At 46.3% G+C, this 20,102-nt stretch overlaps 1 protein-coding gene across 3 annotated transcripts in view; it reads left to right on the forward strand.

The window, feature by feature from the left end:
- Positions 1-18,449, forward strand: part of XPO6 (exportin 6) — a 113,372-nt gene extending 94,923 nt beyond the window's left edge. For 2 of the 3 annotated variants that reach the window (XM_084641313.1, XM_084641314.1), the window contains exons 18-24: positions 2,324-2,479; positions 4,064-4,178; positions 6,108-6,279; positions 6,756-6,917; positions 10,781-10,879; positions 14,031-14,261; positions 17,734-18,449. In XM_084641313.1, the coding sequence (XP_084497439.1) occupies positions 2,324-2,479; positions 4,064-4,178; positions 6,108-6,279; positions 6,756-6,917; positions 10,781-10,879; positions 14,031-14,261; positions 17,734-17,835 (1,037 nt within the window). In that variant the 3' untranslated portion in view covers positions 17,836-18,449. The remainder of the gene's footprint in view (positions 1-2,323; positions 2,480-4,063; positions 4,179-6,107; positions 6,280-6,755; positions 6,918-10,780; positions 10,880-14,030; positions 14,262-17,733) is intronic. The other variant, XM_084641315.1, reaches the window with a different exon arrangement.
- Positions 18,450-20,102: the final 1,653 nt, after the last annotated feature.

A 20,102-nucleotide genomic window follows, 5' to 3' on the forward strand; every position in this document is an offset into this window, starting at 1 on the left:
GTGTGGGGTACTCCCCCGGTGGACCTGTTCGCAACTCAACAGAACAGGCGCTGTCTCCGGTTCTGCTCCAGTGGTTCTGATGCCTTTCTCCTGTCCTGGTCAGGCCAGTTTCTTTGTGCCTTTCCCCCGTTCCCACTGATCAGCAAGGTCCTGGAAAAAAATAAAGACGGACAAGGCCCGGGTCCTTCTGATTGCCCCGGCATGGCCCAGGCAACATTGGTACAGGACCCTCACGGACCTGGCCGTTACTCCACCATGGTCGTTGCCATTTCACCCAGACCTGCTCTCCCAGGACCAGGGCCGCCTCCTCCATTCCAACCTAGCAGCTCTCCACCTCATGGTGTGGCTGCTCAATGGTTAGGTACAGAGGAAAGGACATGCTCAGAAGGGGCTCAATCCATGCCCCTCCATGCGCTGCTCCTGCTTGGCAAAGTGGTCCCAGTTGTCCGGATGGGCAAATGAGCGGGGCGTTTCCCCGGTGGCTGCCCCGATCCAGCTTATCCTGGACTACCTTCTCCACCTTAGAGCCCAGGGCCTGGTGCCCTTGTCAGTCAAGGTGCACCTGGCAGCCATATCGGCCTTCCATCCGCCAGTGCAGGGTCGTACGGTATTCTCCCATGCTACTGTGACTGGCCGCTTCCTCAAGGGGTTGAACCGTCTCTTCCCTGTATGCTCTGCCCCCGGTCCCACAGTGGGACCTAAACCTGGTCCCACCTCTCATGGAAGGTGGCCTTCCTGGTCGCAATCACGTTGGCCAGGTGGGTCTCGGAGCTCCGAGCCCTCATACACCATTTTCCATAAGGACAAGGTCCAGCTCCTCCTGCACCCTGCATTCCTCCCGAAGGTGGTCTCCACCTATCACATGGGTCAGGACATATTTCTACTGGTCCTCTGCCCCAAGCCCCTCATGTCCAGTGAGGAGCGCCGTTTCAACACGCTCGATGTGTAGTGGGCTCTGGCTTTCCACCTTGAGTGGACCAAGCTGTTCAGAAAGTCCTCACAACTGTTCATCACCTCGGCTGAGCGCATGAGGGGTCGGTCAATCTCCACTCAGCAGCTCTCCAACCAGATCACTTCGTGCATCCGTACCTGTTATGATCTGGCAGGTATCCCCCGCCACCAGTTATGAAGGTGCACTCGACTCAAGTGCAAACCTTGTCGGCTGTCTTCTTGGCCCACGTCCCCATCCAAGGCTGCCACGTGGTCTTCGGTTCACATGTTCACCTCGCACTGTGCGATCATCTCCCAAACCAGAGATGAGGCCGGGTTTGGCAGGGCTGTACACCGTCCTGAGAATTTGTGAACTCCTACCCACCTCCAACAGATATAGCTTGGAATCACCTGTTGTGGAATACACATGAGCGATCACTCGAAGAAGAAAAGACAGTTACCTTTTCTGTAACTGGTGTTATTCGAGATGTGTTGCTCATGTCTATTCCACATCCCGCCCTCCTTCCCCTCTGTCGGAGGTGTCTGGCAAGAAGGAACTGAGGGTGGGGGGAGCGCGCAGCTCCCCTTATACTGTGCCATGGAGGGGCCACTCCAGGGATTGCTGAGGCGCTCCCCCTTACGGGTATTGCTAGGGGAAAAACTTCTGGCACTGGTGCACGTGGCGAGCACGCACACCTATTGTGGAATAGACATGAGCAACACATCTCGAAGAACACCAGTTACGGAAAAGGTAACTGTCTTTTCAAAGCTGGCACATTCTGGAGAGCAGTGGTCTGCTTTATATACGGTACAAGTGTGTGGGGGCTGGGCTGTCTCAATCCTAAAAGGACAGTTGCTACTAATCAGAAACCTGCTGTGCAGCTTGAATTGGTCCAGTGTTTTCTCTCCTCCATTGGTATTTACACAGTGCTGGCTTGCAATGTCTTCACTGCTGTTGCCATTGTCATGAGTACTAAATTGACCCAGTGTATCCCATTGTTCCAGCATGCTTGTTCTTTGTTTTCTTCTTGTTTGGTGTTACTTTAACTAGCTGTATGTTTAAATGAGACCACTAATCTGCCTTCTCTGTGATCCCATAGTCTGCCTCTTAGTAGAAGCAGTAACCATTTGGACAAGCAAGGTACTTGAACACATGGCTAGCACTAAGCATGTGAGTTGTTGTCTTCAGTGAGCCTGTTTGCTTAAAACTAGGCACACTCTCTGAAGGTCTTTTTGCATTGGGAACTTGAGCTGGTGTATAGTCATCTTGTCTGTGGAAAGGCTTCTAGGTTTTGACTATTGTAGATGTGGATGTGTGATTTCTGCCACCTGGTTAGTTTTCTTAATATCCCTGGAAAATCTCTCATAAGTCTTTCTTCATCTTGATTTGCAGCCAAAGTGATCATCCACCAGACACTTAGTGTCTTAGAAGACATTGTGGAGAGTATCTCTGGAGAGTCTACCAAGTCTCGGCAGATCTGTTATCAGTCACTGCAGGAATCCGTGCAGGTCTCACTAGCCCTCTTCCCAGCTTTCATTCATCAGTCAGGTATAACAATAGGACAAGCTTTAATGCTGTGAGTAGCTCTTATGAGCTACTGATAAATGCCCAAGGCCCATTCTGATAAAATTAGCCTTGGCACATACATGATATGCATAGATTTGTTTGCCCAAGTGGAATGTGAATCAGTACCATGGGCAGCTGTTTAATTAGGAACTTTCAGGTTAAGCTGCATCTTGGATCAGGAAAGGGTCAGAGGACATTTGATAGGGCAATGGTCTTAAATTGCTTAAACAACTGGTATTCCAGCTGACGAGGACATAGTCATGAAAGCTTGTAACATACTGAATCCTCAAAATTCCCTATACCTGCTCCTCGGGAATGGTCCCTTGCACCACACACTATGGAACAAACCAGGCTAAGGGTTTAAAAACAAAAAATGTTTTTTTTGCATGTAATGTTATCTGGCATTTACCATTTCTTCAGAATGGTGAAGAGGTGTGGAGGTGTAGCCCCGTTCAGACCAAGGCAGACAGTTCTTGAGACTGCTTGTGAAGCAAAGAATCCTGGGTCAGAGCCAGGCCCCAAAGGTCCTTGCTAACCAGTCTTATCCTGAGCAAGACCCCAGTTAATCTTGAGAAGCAGGCTTTGTATCACACTCTGGCAGCTGGAAGCTAAAGCCCCTAGAATACCCAGCACCTCACCTTAAAAGAGGCACCAGGGCAGCCAAGTGAGACCCTCATGGGTCATATCTAGTACCCCAAAGAGAGCTGGCAGCTTCTGCAGTGGAGCAGGAATACAAAACTGTTTCCCTTGGCTGTGTAGAGAAGTAAAGAGTTGGGGGGTAGGGGGAAGAGTAAGAGACAGGATAGAGGACAACTTTAAATGCAAACAAAATCCAGTAGGGTGAGCTGGGGTCCCAACTCCGTGATTAACCATTCTGGTGAATAGCTAGCAGACAAGGGAACAGTGAAATTACCTTTGTGAACAGTCTCATGCAGTTGCAATATTTATCCATGGTTGGACGTGCACAGTGAAAGAATTGAACAGATACAGCTTAAACATGGTTACCCAATCAAGTGTGTGAGACAGGGCTAGCACAAGACTTTGACTCTGCAGTGATGATCAGTTAAGCACACAACCATGTGCTGGGAATTACCTCTGAATTCAGCCAAGTGTCTTTAATAATTACAAAAATCAAACCAGTCAGTTTCCTTTTTCTCCTCCTCCCTTCCCCCGCCTCTTAAAGGTGCGTAGCTTTTGAATTTCATGTTACTTCCTGTTGATCCTGTATAAGCAGTGAACTGACAGAGCGTGGCCCAAGAGTAACCTCAGTACCTTCCATGTTGGCTCAGACTAATTAAGTGGGCTCTCTACTGTTAGCACTGTATCATGCTGGCTGGATGTATAAAAGGCCACTCCAGTTTGCCTCTTCCACCAGGTGTCAGGTTATAAACCTTTGGCACCAGCCCTTAGTCTCACTTACAATGGCAGCCCTGCTGGTAATCCCAGCATGAATAAGTAAAGGGGAATCCAGCACAGGAGGAGCAGATCATCAACAAAACAAACATTTGCAGTGCTTTACAGCTGTCTCGTTAATACCTTCCCTTGCCTTTTTTCTTTCTATTATAGATGTGACAGATGAGATGCTGAGCTTCTTCCTCACCCTCTTCCAAGGACTGAGGGTACAGATGGGAGTACCTTTCACTGAGCAGATCATACAGACCTTCCTAAACATGTTCACCAGGTATCTGTCACCCCAGTTGCCTAACTGATGAAAAGTTATTTCTGGACCCTGTGTGAGGAAGCTCTTTACCTTGAGAACTTCTGCTGTATGAGCAGCTTGCTGATTGGCCACTTCTCTAAAGTATCCATTAATATTTTCACCCCCTCAAAGTGTCTGGATTTTTTTCCCTGTCCCAGGACGGAATCCATTGGGGGGAAGGAGGCAAAAATGCTTCTGAAAAACTCCAGATGACTTGGAGGGAGGAGGCAGGTTACAACACTGGGGGTTGGTCCTGGGGCTGGTTTTGTTCAACATCTTCATTAATGATGTGGATGATGGGATGGGTTGCATGCTCAGCAAGTTTGCGGATGACATTAAGCTGGAGGGAGAGGTAGATATGCTGGAGGGTAGGGATAGGGTCCGGAGTGACCTAGACAAATTGGGAGGACTGGGCCAAAAGAAATCTGATAAGGTTCAACAAGAACAAGTGCAGAGTCCTGCACTTAGGACGGAAGACTCACATGCACTGCTACAGGTTGGGGACTGACTGGCTAAGCGGCAGTTCTGCAGAAAAGGACCTGGGGATTACAGTGGACAAGAAGCTGGATATGAGTCAACAGTATGCCCTTGTTGCCAAGAAGGTTAACGGCCTATTGGGCTGCATTAATAGGAGCATTGCCAGAAGATCGACGGAAGTGATTATTCCCCTATATTCAGCACTGGTGAGGCCATATCTGGAGTATTGCATCCAGTTTTGTGCCCCCCACTACAGAAAGGATGTGGACAAATTGGAGAGAGTCCAGCAGAGGGCAATGAAAATGATTAGGGAGCTGGGGTACATGACTTATGAGGAATGGCTGAGGGAACTGGGGTTATTTAGTCTGCCGAAGAGAAGAGTGAAGGGGGATTTGATAGCAGCCTTCAACTACCTGAAGGGCGGTTCCAAAGAGGATGGAGCTGGGCTGTTCTCCATGGTGGCAGATGACAGAACAAGGAGTTATGGTCTCAAGTTGCAGTGTGGGAGGTCTAGGTTGGATATTAGGATAAACTAGGAGGGTGGTGAAGCACTGGAATGGGTTACCTAAGGAGGTGGTGGAATCTCCATCCATAAAGGTTTATAAGGCCTGGCTTGACAAAGCCCTGGCTGGGATGATTTAGTTAGGGTTGGTCCTGCTTTGAGCAGAGAGTTGGACTAGAGGTCTCTTCCAACCCTAATCTTCTGCGATGCTATGACACAAGAAGCTATCCTCTGCCAGTGAACACAAATCACATTCCCAAGCTCCTCTCATAAATAGGTGGGAACAGATCTTGTATGAACAAAAGGGGGTGTTTTGCTTCTCAGAATCTGAAACAACATTCAGGAATTGATCTCTGCCTCCAGCATAGGCCTAGACTGGGAGCTTCTACGTCTGTGAAGGAAAGAACCTCTCCAGGCTGCTGCACCTTGCATGTGACCATGAATTCGCATCGGTGCCTTGATCAAGAAAGGATAGCCTTTCCAGCTGCAGGATATGTGCTGCTGCCGTTTATAGTGGCCTAGCTGGATGGAGGAATTGACTGCCCACCAGTCATTAACCTGGGGCCTGCACACGAATGCTGTGAGACATGTTAAGGAAATGGCAAAGCTATTGTAATACCTTATGGTTTCATCTAAGACAAAAGAAATATTGCAGAACTGACTTCATGACCTTGTTCTTTGTTGCTCTTTAAGGTCTGGATCAGGAGAATATTGAGTGTGCCCTAATCATCCTAAATCTATGGAAGCCGGGGTGGTTTTGTGTCACTTCGTCAGAGCCAGCTCCCTTCTGAGATTGGCTGCAATCAGTCTATAGCAACACCTCAAACTAAATTAATGGTGTTTGTCTGCTGCCGTTGCCTTCAAATGTTTTAATTTGACTAAACATCTCCCTCAGACTTCTGACAGTGTCAATGACTTTCTTTGTGTCCTAGAGAGCAGTTAGCAGAGAGCATCCTCCACGAGGGCAGCACTGGCTGTCGTGTGGTTGAGAAGTTTCTGAAGATTCTGCAAGTGGTAGTACAAGAACCAGGCCAAGTGTTCAAGCCTTTCTTACCCAGCATCATCTCGCTGTGCATGGAACAGGTCTACCCCATCATTGCAGAGGTAGGACAACTCCCATACAGCAGGTGGAGTTAGTGTCCAGTTAAAATCCTGAGCTGGAGAAGCAATTTTGTTTTTCTTCATGCTGTTGCAATCTGAGCCACTAGATGGGGTGAGCTGGGACAGAATTACTGTTAAATCTGGAGCCTGATGGGGGCTGAGGTCATTGCATGGTAGCTGTGAAGATAAATTTTCAGATATGTTCAAGGCAAGGCTTCAGGACTCACTACATGTACAGTGGGTTTTTTGCATAGCCCAGATGAGCATTGGGTCTCATGCTTACCCTAGAGGAAAATAAGCTTTAAGTTCTTGGTCATCATCTCAGCCATGTCCTTGCTATAATGTAGCACCTCTGGTCTGAAATACTGTTCTGGATGACCACCTGCATATTTTGGGGAAGAGCTGTTGCGTAGTGGGATCCACTGAAGTAGCTGCTTTCCACCAAAGCAGTCTGTTCTAAGATTCTGTTTCTCCCCCAGCGCTCATCTCCTGATGTGAAAGCAGAGTTATTTGAGCTGCTTTTCCGGGTCCTCCATCACAATTGGCGGTATTTCTTCAAGTCTAGCGTTCTGGCAAGTGTCCAGAGAGGGATAGCAGAAGAACAGATGGAGAATGAAGCACAGTTCAGTGCCATTATGCAGGTAACTCAACAACTCTCACAACTTGAGAACTTAGGATTTCCTGATGGAAGTTTTGTGTTGTAGTGACCAGACAATTAGAAACTCTCAGGGTTGACTTAAACTAGATTTAACGTGTTGAGTTCTTGTTGCACAGCTATGGAAATGTTAGCTCACACGTGGGATGTATGGTTGTGTAGACAAGATGCAGAATATCTTACCCTTTAGAACATAAAGGGATAATAGGCATCTCAAAGGGTCACTTTCTCGATGTGGATTTGTGCTGTACAATGATGCAGCACACCCCACATCCAGAACTAAAGCATCATTGTTCCCTTTACTGCCACACGTCTCTTGAAGTGCAATAGGGCAATCTGGTAGTGATGAAAGCTTGTATGGTACTAAGGTGTCTCTTCTGGGTTTACATTGACTTGTTACTATAAGATGTTCCACTGTATCTGGGTCCACCACATCTAGGAAAGAACAGTTACTGGATATTCTGTAGCAGTGGTGAGCAACTTGGGGCCCGTGGGCTGCATGCGGCCCATCAGGGTAATCTGATTGCGGAACGCAAGACCTTTTGTTTAAGTTGACTGTCCACAGGCACAGTCTCCCGCAGCTCCCAGTGGCCGTGGTTTGCTGTTCCTGGAAAATGGAAGCGGCCGGCTGCAGGGATGTGCTGGCCGCCGCTTCCTGCAGCTTCCATTAGCCGGGAACGGCGAACTGTAGCCACTGGGAGCTGTGGGGGGGCCGTCCATGCAGACAGTCAGCGTCCGCAAAATGGCTCATGGCCCGCAATCAGATTACCCCGATGGGCCGCATGCGGCCGGCAGGTTGACCACCACTGTTCTATAGGCTCTGGTCCTATGAATAGAGAAGGGAAATGAAATATAATAGCCCACAGGTAAAGCCTATAGGATTCTTTCCAGCCTGGGCAGCCAGAGTCCTAAAAAGTATAAAACTTCCTTGTTTCAGGTTTTACTCTGGCATTTATCAAAACTGCTCGAGCCTGTGGGTACTTACTACTTTAAGAGCAGGATTAGCTCTCCAAAGGGTTTAACGCAGCTTGCAGCAAAATTCAAAGCATCATCCCAATCAATCACCCAGTCGGGCTGCCTGATGCAATGCTCTGTACCTTCAGCCTACTTCAGAGTAAACAGAGCCTTGCGCCATGCCCTGGGAGCTCTCAATATCTGGCAGGTCCGCACAGGGCAGAGAGTTCCAGAGGGCAGGGCCATCCACTGGGAGGTCAGATCAGAGGCCTGGCCACACAACTGCCTGCAAATGAGCACTCACAGGAGCGGTCCTCTCTGTAGTATTACAGGTGGAGACATTTCTCTCTCATTCAGAGAGTTAAACCCTGTATTGAACTTTCTCTGCGTCCTTCCCCTTTCTGGTATCTTACGTATGTGGATAATTAGTACATGGCAAGCAGGGGTTTAAATCTTCAGTGCAGTAGCCTGCAGCATGCTAACTGGCCATGTGGACTCTGCTGCGGCACATGGACAGTTCCATAGTACGCTGTGCCCTGCTGCTGTTGACCAGGTCCACACGGCCAGCCAGTGCACAACAGGCTGTAGATTTACAGCCCAGCTTGTCAAGCACTAACTCTCCAAACAGAGAAGCCCTTAATTTCCACTGAGATCTACTAGGGCTCATGGCACATCTCTGCGTTACTACCCAGGCTATGCAGGGCTGCCTGAGCATGTTTGTTCTTGCCCCTTCTCTGACAGTGTAACTGAACTGAACCTTTCAGCTGCACCTTTCTAAAGTGCCTTTACTCAGTAATTGAATATTAGCTGTCTTTTGGCCAGCGATTTCGGGCGACTTGGTTTTACTAGTTGGCTCCTGTTAGTTAATGTTCTGCAAATGTTCTCTATGGTAAGAACAGCCTGTGTTATCCAGCGGAGTGCCAGCCGTATCAGGTCAGAGTCCAGGACTGCAGCTGGATTTTGAAAAATGCTGGGTCGTTTTTGACCATTAACACTGAGTTGCATGGCTATCAAGGGTAATCTAGTTTCCTGTTACGTGATGGAAGCTGTGGTACCCTATGGGAGGCATCAGGTAGAACTTTTCTACATCCCATTCCTTGTACAATATTAAAGCAGCTTAGTATGTGAGACTGTCATGCTCCTGAAGCCTCAAGTCTTGGCCTCTATCTGCAACAAGATACTAGTCCAGTCCAATCCAGCAAATTTTGTTCCTAGACCCCTTGTGGCTTGTCTTTCAGCTACCTGCAGTTCCAGTTCCTTTTCTTTTATTACTCACAGTAGGAATGTGTTATATCTGCCTATTGTCCTGGCCTCTGGGCTTATCCAAATGTTTAAAACAAAACCTGAACATGTGTACTCTCCCTCTTCCCTCCCCACCCCCACAAAGAGCTGACCAGATGAAAACACCTCATAATCGAGACCAGTGGTTCTCAAACTGTGTATCAGGACCCCAAAGTCGGTCGCTACTCCATTTTAATGGGGTTGCCAGGGCTGGTTTAGACTTGCTGGGGCACAGGGCCAGAGCCAAACTCTGAAGGCTTCAGCCCTGGGTGGCGGAGCTCAGGTTACAGGCCCCCTGTCTGGGGCTGAAGCCCTTGGGCTTCAACTTTGGCCTCCCTGCCCAAGGCACTGGGATTTGGGCTTTGACCTCCCTACCCAGGGTAGCGGGGCTTGGGCTTTGGCTCAGACTGCAGTTCCCCCTCTGGGGTTCATGATGTAATTTTTATTGTCAGAAGGGGGTTGCAGTGCAATGAAGTTGGAGAACCCTTGGACTAGATCAGATCCTCCCATACAGCCAACAAACTTGGGTTCTAGCTGACTACCAAAGGGAGACAATTTCATCACCAGCCATTCCTCCAGTGAGAGAACACTGGCTTGAGCTCTCAAGAGTCTCAATCAAAGGATTGTTCAGAGTGTCTCAGATGTGCTTAGACTTCAGTTCAAATTCGGTCATTTTTTCTGGTCTGGTATCTGCATGGTTTGTTAAGCAATCACCTCTGCTCTGAGAGTTGACTGGAGTTAGGAGTGTCATGAGAGGCTCTTGTAACTCCTAGGGGGTTTGTCCCTGGGACATGGGCTCTTCGCTACTCTGAATGGGTTTTGCACTTGATAGGGCTCTGCCTGTATCCTTGGTGTCTGGATTATTAGATACAGGGGTGTCTCCCTGAGCTCCTTGAGAATATTTCCTGATGAAAGCTGAGAATCGGTCCTGTTTGGCAGGAACATTACTTGGAGGGTGAGGAAGGGAAATGGTTCCCTTTCTGGACTGCCAAAGCTGAAAGCTCAGCTTCCCACATTGCCGTACACTAGGTTGGCTGTGTGTGTGAGGTCAGGTTCACAATGAAGGCAAACAGCTGGGGCCGGAGGGGTTGACCAAGACAAGTGTAAATGGATGTGGCTCAGATTAACAGCTGGAAGGGTGTGAGTGAGGTCCTAAAAAAGAGGCAGGTCTTTCAAACAGCCTTCAGATTCTGCGTTGGGGAGAAGTGGTGGTTGAGCTTTTAGGGGCTGAAGCGCTAACTCTGCCGTCTGGGCTGACTTCTCCAGGTGTCTGTTTCAAAGGAGACCAGTCACTTGCCCTCCCAGCCTGGGCACTAGGTAGCAGTTCCCTGCAGGAGAGCGCGAGCAGGATTAGGCAGTATGTCTAGTATGTGAATGGGAGTTGAACCTGAAAAGCTCAGACAACACAAGCCTCTGGGCTGACAGAGGGCCCTGCCAAGTGGTATGTACTCTGATGCTAGGAGATCCAGTCGGGCACCAAATACTCCAATATATAGATCTACCTTTGGCCAGCACTTGATGTCATATACTCCAGTTCTGTCTGGCAAACCTGCATGCTGGTCTTTAAGCATATTGTTACTCATTCCATCTGCTAAGATCTGTCTTTTTCCATAGGCATTTGGCCAGTCCTTCCTGCAGCCTGACATACACCTATTTAAACAGAATCTCTTCTACCTGGAGACACTGAATACCAAGCAGAAGCTATACCACAAGGTGAGTGCCAGTTGGTCAACTCCTATGTGTGCTGTGTGCAGCAGCTAGAGGGCACTGTGCTGGGACCTGCTATATACCAAGTCCTGAGCCACTGCTCAGCTGAGCAGTGTGACAGTATTATGGTCTGGTATCTTGTGAACCTGGATTGCTAGAAGTTACTGCTTGATGGTACTGGAAAGCTGCAACTCCAAGCTCTAGGTGGTATACAGCACCCCCAGGAGAGGTTTTGGAGTAAAGGCTGTGGGCAGGGGGTGCAGCAGACCTTGACTCCTCATCTTCCTCCAGAGGTAGTTCTGCGAGGGGCACAGTACAGATTAAATCAACATTCCCCTCAGTCTGTTGCACTGGTGTCTGGTACAGAAGTGATGCCACCTCTGCACTGGTCACAGCAAAAACCTCGTGGGCTCTTCATTGACAGTAGGGAGGAGGATGGAAGGAGTCACCCCAAAATGGGGGGGGAGGAAAGGATTCACTGGGACAAATCTTCCCCCTTCCTTGAGCAGAAGGAGCACAGAATAGGTGAGCCCCCACCATCACTTAATCGCTCCATGTTATGGAGAGAGGAGAAGAGACCAAGTCCAGGATAGGAGCTGCCTTGTGGAGGCAGAGGAAGGAAATTTGCAATCTATCCCAACAGCCAGGAAGGACTGGACTGGAATGAATGGAAGGACCAAAAGCTATTGTACTTAGGGGTTTGAGCATGGCAAAGGATGACTTTGGGTGCTGGGGTTTGGACTAGGTCTGTCAAGCAATTAAACAAATTAATCCGATTAATTGCGATTAACCGTGTAATTAAACAACAATAGAATACCATTTATTTTAAAAATTGTGGATGTTTTCTACATTTTGAAATATATTGATTTCAATTACAACACAGAATATAAAGTGTACAGTGCTCACTTTATATTTATTTATTATAAGTATTTGCACTGTTAAAAGAAATAGTATTTTTCAATTCACTTACTAATACAAGTACTGTAGTACAATTTCACTATCATGAAAGTTGAACTTACATATATAGAATTATGTACAAAAAAATCTGCATTCAAAAATAAAACAGTGTAAAACTTCAGAGCCTGCAAGTCCCCTCAGTGCTACTTCTTGTTCAGCCAATTGCTCAGACAAATAAGTTTGTTTACATTTGCAGGAGATAATGCTGCCTGCTTGTTGTTTACAATGTCACCTGAAAGTGAGAACAGTTGTTTGCATGGCACTGTTTTAGCCAGCATCACAAGATATTTAAATGCTAGATGTGCTAAAGAGTCATATATCCCTTCATGCTTCAGCCACCTTTCCAGGAAACATGCGTCCATGCTGATGACAGATTCTACTCGATAACAATCCAAAGCAGTGCAGACCAACGTATGTTCACTTTCATTATCTGAGTCTGATACCACCGGCAGAAGGTTGATTTTCTTTTTTGGTGGTTTGGGTTCTGTAGTTTTTGCATCAGAGTGTTGCTCTTTTAAGACTTCTGAAAGCATGCTCCACACCTCATCCCTCTCAGATTTTGGAAGGCACTTCAGATTCTTCAACCTTGGGTCAAGTGCTCTAGCTATCTTTAGAAATCTCACTTTGGCACCTTCTTTGCATTTTGTCAAATCTTCAGTGAAAGTGTTCTTAAAATGAACAACATGTGCTGGGTCATCATTCGAGACTGCTATAACATGAAATATATGGCAGAATGCGGGTAAAATAGCAAAGGACATACAGTTCTCCCCCAAGGAGTTCAGACACAAATTTAATTACAGTATTTTTTTAACAAGCGTCATCAGCATGGAATGCTGGAATGGTGGCTGAAGCATGAAGGGGCATATGAATGTTTAGCATATCTGGCACATAAATACCTTGCAATGCCAGCTACAAAAGTGCCATGTGAACGTCTGTTCTCACTGTCAGGCGATGTAAATAAGAAGCGGGCAGCATTATATCCTGTAAATGTAAACAAACTTGTTTGTCTTAGTGATTGGCTGACCAAGAAGTAGGACTGAGTGCACTTGTAGGCTCTGAAGTTTTTTACATTGTTTTGTTTGAGTGCAGTTATGTAACAAAAATATCTACATTTGTAAGTTGCACTTTCACTACAGAGATTGCACTACAGTACTTGTATGAGGTGAATTGAAAAATACTATCTTATCTTTTTTGCAGTGCAAATATTTGTAATGAAATGAAAGTGCATATTTTTAATTACAACACAGAATGCAATATATATGGAAATGTAGAAAAACATCCAAAATATTTAATACATTTCAATTGGAATTCTATTGTTTAAGTGCGGTTAAAACTGCTATTAATCGCAATTCATTTTTTGAGTTAATCACGTGAGTTAACTGTGATTGACAGCCCTAGTATGGACTCATCAGTGGAGGAAGGCTAATGATCTCTGTGTGAAGCATTTGACCCTCACCTTGGCAGGCTGCAAGGTATTTGACCTTTAAAATCAAGTCATTGTGATTTGTCGTGTTGAGTTCCCCCCACTTCAGTTCTGGCATATTGGCCATTGTCTTGAAGGACTGGAGGTAGAATCTGGGGCTTAGCCCTCCTGGCTACCAGATGAAAGCAGAGACCCCAGGTTAGGACCAGCTACCACAGAGGAACTCTGTCCTTGACCTGTGTCAGTAGCGATGCCACAGCAGGCTGTTGTGGCTGGTGCAGTAACTAATCTTCAAGACTTGTTGGAACCTCTGGCATTGGGTGGGAGTCATACGGGCTGGAGTGAGAAAGGGACTTATTGATCTCCTGCTCAAGGAGTGGATGTTTAAACTGCCTTTGTTCTTCTGAGTCCATAACCACTGAGCTGAATGGGGCCAAATTCACCCCTGCCTTACACCAGGGATTAATTTGGCTCACTGTTCCAGTCCCTGCAGACTCAGCACTGCTACACTGGGTGTGTTCTGCACGGTCAAAAGGAGCTAGCAGCTTCTGTTCCTAAGTGAAAGCTGAAATCCTAGAGAAACCATTGAGGCCTCCAGCAAAGTGGTGGTCAGATGCAGCTGTGCTTACTGCCTTGGTCTGGCCTTCGCTGTTAAGAACTGCTTCTCCCCTTAGTGGGCACACTGACATGGCACTATGTACTGGCTCAGTCTGACCCTGCCCAGGGGGCTTGGCAGCTTGGGAGGATATGACTGAGTGTGCTTCTCTCGCCCTGCAGAAGATCTTCCGGACAACTATGCTGTTTCAGTTTGTGAATGTGCTGCTTCAGGTGCTGGTCCACAAATCGCATGACCTGTTGCAGGAAGAAATTGGCATTGCCATCTACAACATGGCCTCAGTGGACTTTGATAGCTTCTACTCGGCCTTTCTCACAGAGTTCTTAGCCAGTTGTGACGGCGTGGACTCCAATCAGAAAAATGTACTGGGAAGGAATTTCAAAATGGACAGGGTAAGGGGAGCAACGCTGCAGAGGGGTTACCTCTGAGCCAGGTACTAGCATGCATCACAGCAGAGTTATATCATGACACATTCACTACCAGCTGGAGACCTGACCCCTGCGAATTCCCCACCAAACAAAAGGGATTTCTCAGAATCGTCACTAAAGACGTGTGGCATTCCTATTGTCCTCTGTGCCTGCAACTGGAATTTCCTAGGGCTGCTAGCAAATCCAGCTGCTGTCTTGTCTCTGATTGTCTACCCAGCTGTGAATGAATTGACATATTGGGGGAATAAACTTCACCTGTGGCACTTACTCACAGGGCCAGGACTTACTTACACTTGTTCTGGAACAAGGTCACCTTGCCCAACCAAGAGCTACCCTAGCAATTTACCTGCAGCTCAAGAGCTGTAGCAAAGATGTATAAAATAGTGTAGCTGCAATCTCATCCATCTCCTGCAGGCCTTTTGGATAGAGCTGGAGTAAGTGGGGGGCTCTAATCTCCCCAATGTGCACATCCTTATGAATAGGGCTGTCAAACAATTAAAAAAATGAATCTCGATTAATCACATGATTAAACAATAATGGAATACCATTTATTTAAATATTTGTGGGTGTTTTCTACATTTTCAAAGATATTGTTTTCAAGTACAACACAGAATACAAAGTGTACAGTGCTCGCTTTATATTTTTGATTACAATTATTTGCACAAAAAACAGAATAAATAGTATTTTTCAATTCACCTAATACAAGTACTGTAGTGCAATCTCTTTATTATGAAAGTTGAACTTACAAATGTAGAATTATGTACAAAAAAAACTACATTCAAAAATAAAACAATCTAAAATTTTAGTCTGCAAGTCCACTCAGTCCTACTTCTTGTTCAGCTAATTTCTCAGACAAACAAGTTTGTTTACAGCAGGAGATAATGCTATCCACTTCTTGTTTACAATGTCATCTGAAAGTGAAGAACAGGCGTTTTCATGGCACTGTTGTAGTCGGTGTTGCAAGATACTTACGTGCTAGATGTGTTAAAGATTCATATGTCCCTTCGTGCTTCGACCACCATTCCAGAGGACATGTATCCATGCTGATGATGGATTCTGCTCGATAACAGTACAAAGCAGTGCGGACTGATGCATGTACATTTTCATTATCTGAGTCAGATATCACTGACAGAAGGTAGATTTTCTTTTTTGGTGGTTCGGGTTCTGTAGTTTCCGCATCTTTTGCTCTTTTAAGACTTCTGAAAGCCTCCTCCACACTTCATCCTTTCAGATTCTTAAACTTTGGGTCCAGTGCTGTAGCTATCTTTAGAAATCTCACACTGGTACCTTCTTTGCATTTTGTCAGATCTGCAGTGAAAGTGTTCTTAAAATGAACATCATGTGCTAGGTCATTGTCAGAGGCTTCTGTAACAGGAAATATATGGCAGAATGCAGGTAAAACAGAGCCGGGGACATACAGTTCTCCCCCAAAGAGTTGAGTCACAAATTTAATAAACGCTTTTTTAACGAGCATCATCAGCATGGAAGCATGTCCTCTGAAATGGTGGCTGAACCATGAAGGGGCATACGAATCTTTAGCGCATGTAAATACCTTGCAATGCCAGCTACAAAAGTGCCATTAAAATGCCTGTTCTCACTTTCTGGTGACATAAATAAGAAGAGGGCAGTTATCTCCTGTAAATGTAAACAAACTTGTTTGTCTTAGCAATTGGCTGAACAAGAAGTAGGACTGAGTGCACTTGCAGGCTCTAAAGTTTTAAAGTAAAAGTTCTAAAGTAAAAGTTCCAACCTTTTCACTTCCAGAGTTGCTACATTTCCCTGGGCCACTTCCCCCCAGCTCCCCCACTTCTCTCTCTCAATGCCTTCTTCACCTTTACCTTAGGGCTCCCTTTCCAGTGGCTTGAGGGTGTCTTCATTACCGAGCCCTTCAGCTGCACTTGCTCTCCTCTGCCTGACTGGAGTGAGCCCTTTTATAGTATCAGAGGGACCTTAATTAGAGTCTGGTGTTCACATTAGCTTAACAGCCTCACCTGACTCTTTGCAGGCTAATTGGAGTCATGTGCCCACCCTAGCCTGGAACAGCCCCTGCTCTGGTCAGTCAGGGAACAGAAACTGCTTATCCAGTGGCCAGTATATCTGCCTTCTGCTACTCTGCTGTACCCAACTTGCCTGGGTCTATCACGTAATATATATATATATATATATATCTCTGCCTACTGTATTTTCCACTGCATGCATCTGATGAAGTGGGCTTTAGCCCACAAAAGCTTATCCTCAAATAAATTTGTTAGTCTCTAAGGTGCCACAAGTACTCCTCGTTCTTTTTGCTGATACAGACTCACATGGCTACCACTCTGAAAACTGTTTCTTTTGTTTATCATATTTATAATAAAAATATACACTGATTTCAATTACAACACAGGATACAATATACATGAAAATGTAGAAAACATCCAAAATATTTAATAAATTTCAATTGGTAATCTATGGTTTACCAGTGCAATTAATCGTGATTAATTTTTTAAATCGTAATCAGTTTTTTTGAGTTAATTGCATGAGTTAACTGCAAGTGACAGCCCTACTTATGAAGTATACCTGGCAATGATTACAGACCAACTTCCAAGCTCCTGGGAGCGCACATGGCCTTTGGGTGCTCCTGATCTAGAAGGGGATTTGTATGGAGGGAGGCAGGAAACCTGGAAGAAATAAGATTGGCCCTACTGGGTCAGATCAAAGGTTCATGTAGCCCAGTATCCTGTCTACTGACAGTGGCCAGTACCAGGTGCCCCAGAAGGAATGAACAGAACAGGTTAACATCAAGTGATCCATCCCCTGTCACTCATTCCCAACTTCTGGCTAACAGAGGCTAGGGACACCATCCCTGCCCATCCTGGCTAATAGCCTTGATTTCCTTGTTGGCTTCTAATATAGCCAAATGCAGTTGGAAAATAGGAGTTTTTGCTTCCATGTGTCCTGTCACACTAGGAAACTTGGGAATTGCCCTGTGTGGCTCCACTGCAAAGAAGCACCCAGGTTGCTGTTCTAGCAGATGGCTCCTCCCCTGGCCAGATGATACCAGCTCATGTTCTGCGTGCCTAGGCACACTAAGAAATCAGTCCTGTAAATAAAACCCAGGATTTTCAAGCTTCTCTTGCAGGCAACCCCATTCTCAATAACTAGCCATTAGATTGAAGCACTATTCCAGGCAGAGAAGTGGCTTCTCTTAATATGAGATTTCAATAAGAGCATATTTACATCAAGGATTTGCCCTGGGATCAAGCTGTGGGGGGAACTGCCATAAGGTATTCTTCTGGCATCTATGGGAGAACTGGATTACAGGTGAAATAAATAGGGGCTTTTGTCTTTGCTCATTGATTTACTAGGACAATGCCAAATACTGCTCTCTGTGGTAAAACAGGTACTTGCAGGCCCTACTCCATTGTCACTGTAACTGTGTTGCTTGATCTTTCTCCAGGACCTGCCATCTTTTACCCAGAACGTGCACAGACTGGTGAATGACCTGCGTTACTACAGGCTCTGCAATGACAGTTTGCCACCTGGAACTGTGAAGCTATAGTTTCTGCACTGGACTCGTATTGATCACTGTAAAGAATGGATTTGTACTTCTTTTGTCACCACTTCCTCTCCTCCCTGCTCTCGTCAGTACTCGAGGATGATGCAGTGTCTTGTGCATGGGCACATGTTCTTGGATTCACGCACCACCATGCTTCCTTACCCAACCCAGAAGCCTCCCCACTGAGTCAGCAGCACTGCCCGCAAGAATGCGTCTTAACGCCAACCGTAGGGCATTCCCATCATATGAAAAGTCATCTTGCTGGGTTCTTGTTTTACTAATGTAGCACTTCGTTGCGTCCAGAGATTTCAGTGAATCGTCTTGACAAATCTTGTGTGTGTCAATCATGAGGCAGAAACGCCAAAGACTACTTCAGACATTCGCACCTTCGCATCATTCCACCTTCCCGCCCCTGCCCTGCTCTTGGAGGAGAATTGTGATGTCGGGACTGGTTCGGCACTTGTGTCACTCCCTTTTGTTTTAAACTGCCTTGAAGCCTCCCTGCTATTTTCAGGGATTTAGAAACTTGAGGGTTTTTTAATGTTTCCTCATCATTCCATTGTGATACTAAAACAACATGCTTAATGGAAATAAAGTGCTTACTTTGTTGTTTTAAATAGCTTCTTAGCTCCATCAAGTTGCTTTACTAGTTGGAAAAGCATTTCTTACCATGGGAAGTATGAGGGGGAGAGGCACTGGGTTCTTGCCCTCCTGCCCATCCCAAAATGGGAAGACATCTTCAAAGGTGCATGATGCTGCAGCATGGGTTACCTGGATTCAAGGTTAATAGACCAAGGGGTTTTTATCTTGGAGGTTGAGCGGCGGGTAAAAAGTTCAACAGTCTCCATTCTGACTGGGCCAAAGTTTATGATGGCCCCAGTAGCACATTTGTGCCATGGTTAGGCAACTGGGACATGGTCTTTGCTTTTATGGTCTCTAATTTCTGTGACGGTCCTGTCTGAAGTATTACTTCATCATCTGATCCCCACTAGGGTGGTGAGGCCGTCCAGAGCCAGGGTTGAATGATTTGCATACCCTTGATGTTCATGGATTCACGTGCCACCACTGAGGAAGCAGTGCTGCTTGTTGGAAGAGAGCAGTTGTTTTGGTGCATCCTGAAATCTCAAGCTAATTTCCTTTAGGTGGTGCATACCTGAAGGAGTTTCCACCTAGAAAGATGTGCAGGTTGATCTTGCACTGTAGTGTTGGCAAAGGAGACTCTTAACAAGGAGCCTTGCAGTAGCATTGCCAGTGTGCACGGTGTTCCTAAACCAGGCATTTTTGGGGAGCAGGAATATTCTCATATCCAGGTAGGGGGGAGAGAGCGCTCAGTCCTATTTTGGTTCTAAGAGCTCCACTTCCATCTTGTGTTTCTGAAAACAGTCCCCTCACTTGTACAAGAAGGTAGCTGGCTGGGTGCTCAGGGCCTTGGCAATGCCTGTGTGTGCACTGAAGTTCATCCAGTGGGGGTTGACTTCTGCCATGGACACAGCACAGCCATTTCTGTGCACTGCTTCCCAGGCTGGCACCCGTTTTGCGTGTCTTTGCACAATACTTAGAAGTCATAGTCAAAATATTGACTTGGGATGAAAGTGCATGTTTTCCCCTGTCTGAACAATTAAGCAAGGGCAGGACTCTGGAAGGAATCCAGGCCTGGATGATAGTGACTGGAGTTCATACTAAAGCTACCAAGCTTTATTCACCCATAAAAAGAATCAAAAAGTCCACAAAGGCAATTGTTTGCACTTTGTAGGTCACCTGTAAGGTGGCTAGTCTCACCAACCAAAGAAGGTGTTCATCTGTGGTTCATAAGATCCCTATATCTGTGACTGACATTATCTGAAATTGCTAAACTCTAGCATTTGTCTGTCATCCATCTTTGTCACGCAAGGCCTATGCCAGCATATCTGAGGTCACTATAAGTTCAGGCAGAGTTGGTCTTCCATGATAAAAGCTTTGGTATCTGGTGGTAATTGAAGAGACTGGTCCTTTTATTATGTTGGCTGTCCCTTCCTTACAATAGTAAGCAGATTTTCCAGACCGTTTCCTAGTATGCTTCCACGTCCTGACTGGCAAGCAGATGACCATGCATGTTAATCAAGTGTATCTGCTGTCCCTTCCCGTCATTGCTGTGGGGCATGGGAGCAACCCAGTGGCTTAACCTCCAACCCTGCTGGCAGAGAGATGCCAGCGCAGAGTGGGAAGGTTAACGTTACAATTTGTAGGTGAGAGACAATCCACAGTGAATTAAGCTTTATTGTGAAGGGGGG

Source organism: Lepidochelys olivacea, assembly GCF_965140295.1.
Source record: "Lepidochelys olivacea isolate rLepOli2 genome assembly, chromosome: 10".
Taxonomy (NCBI): Eukaryota; Metazoa; Chordata; order Testudines; family Cheloniidae; genus Lepidochelys; species Lepidochelys olivacea.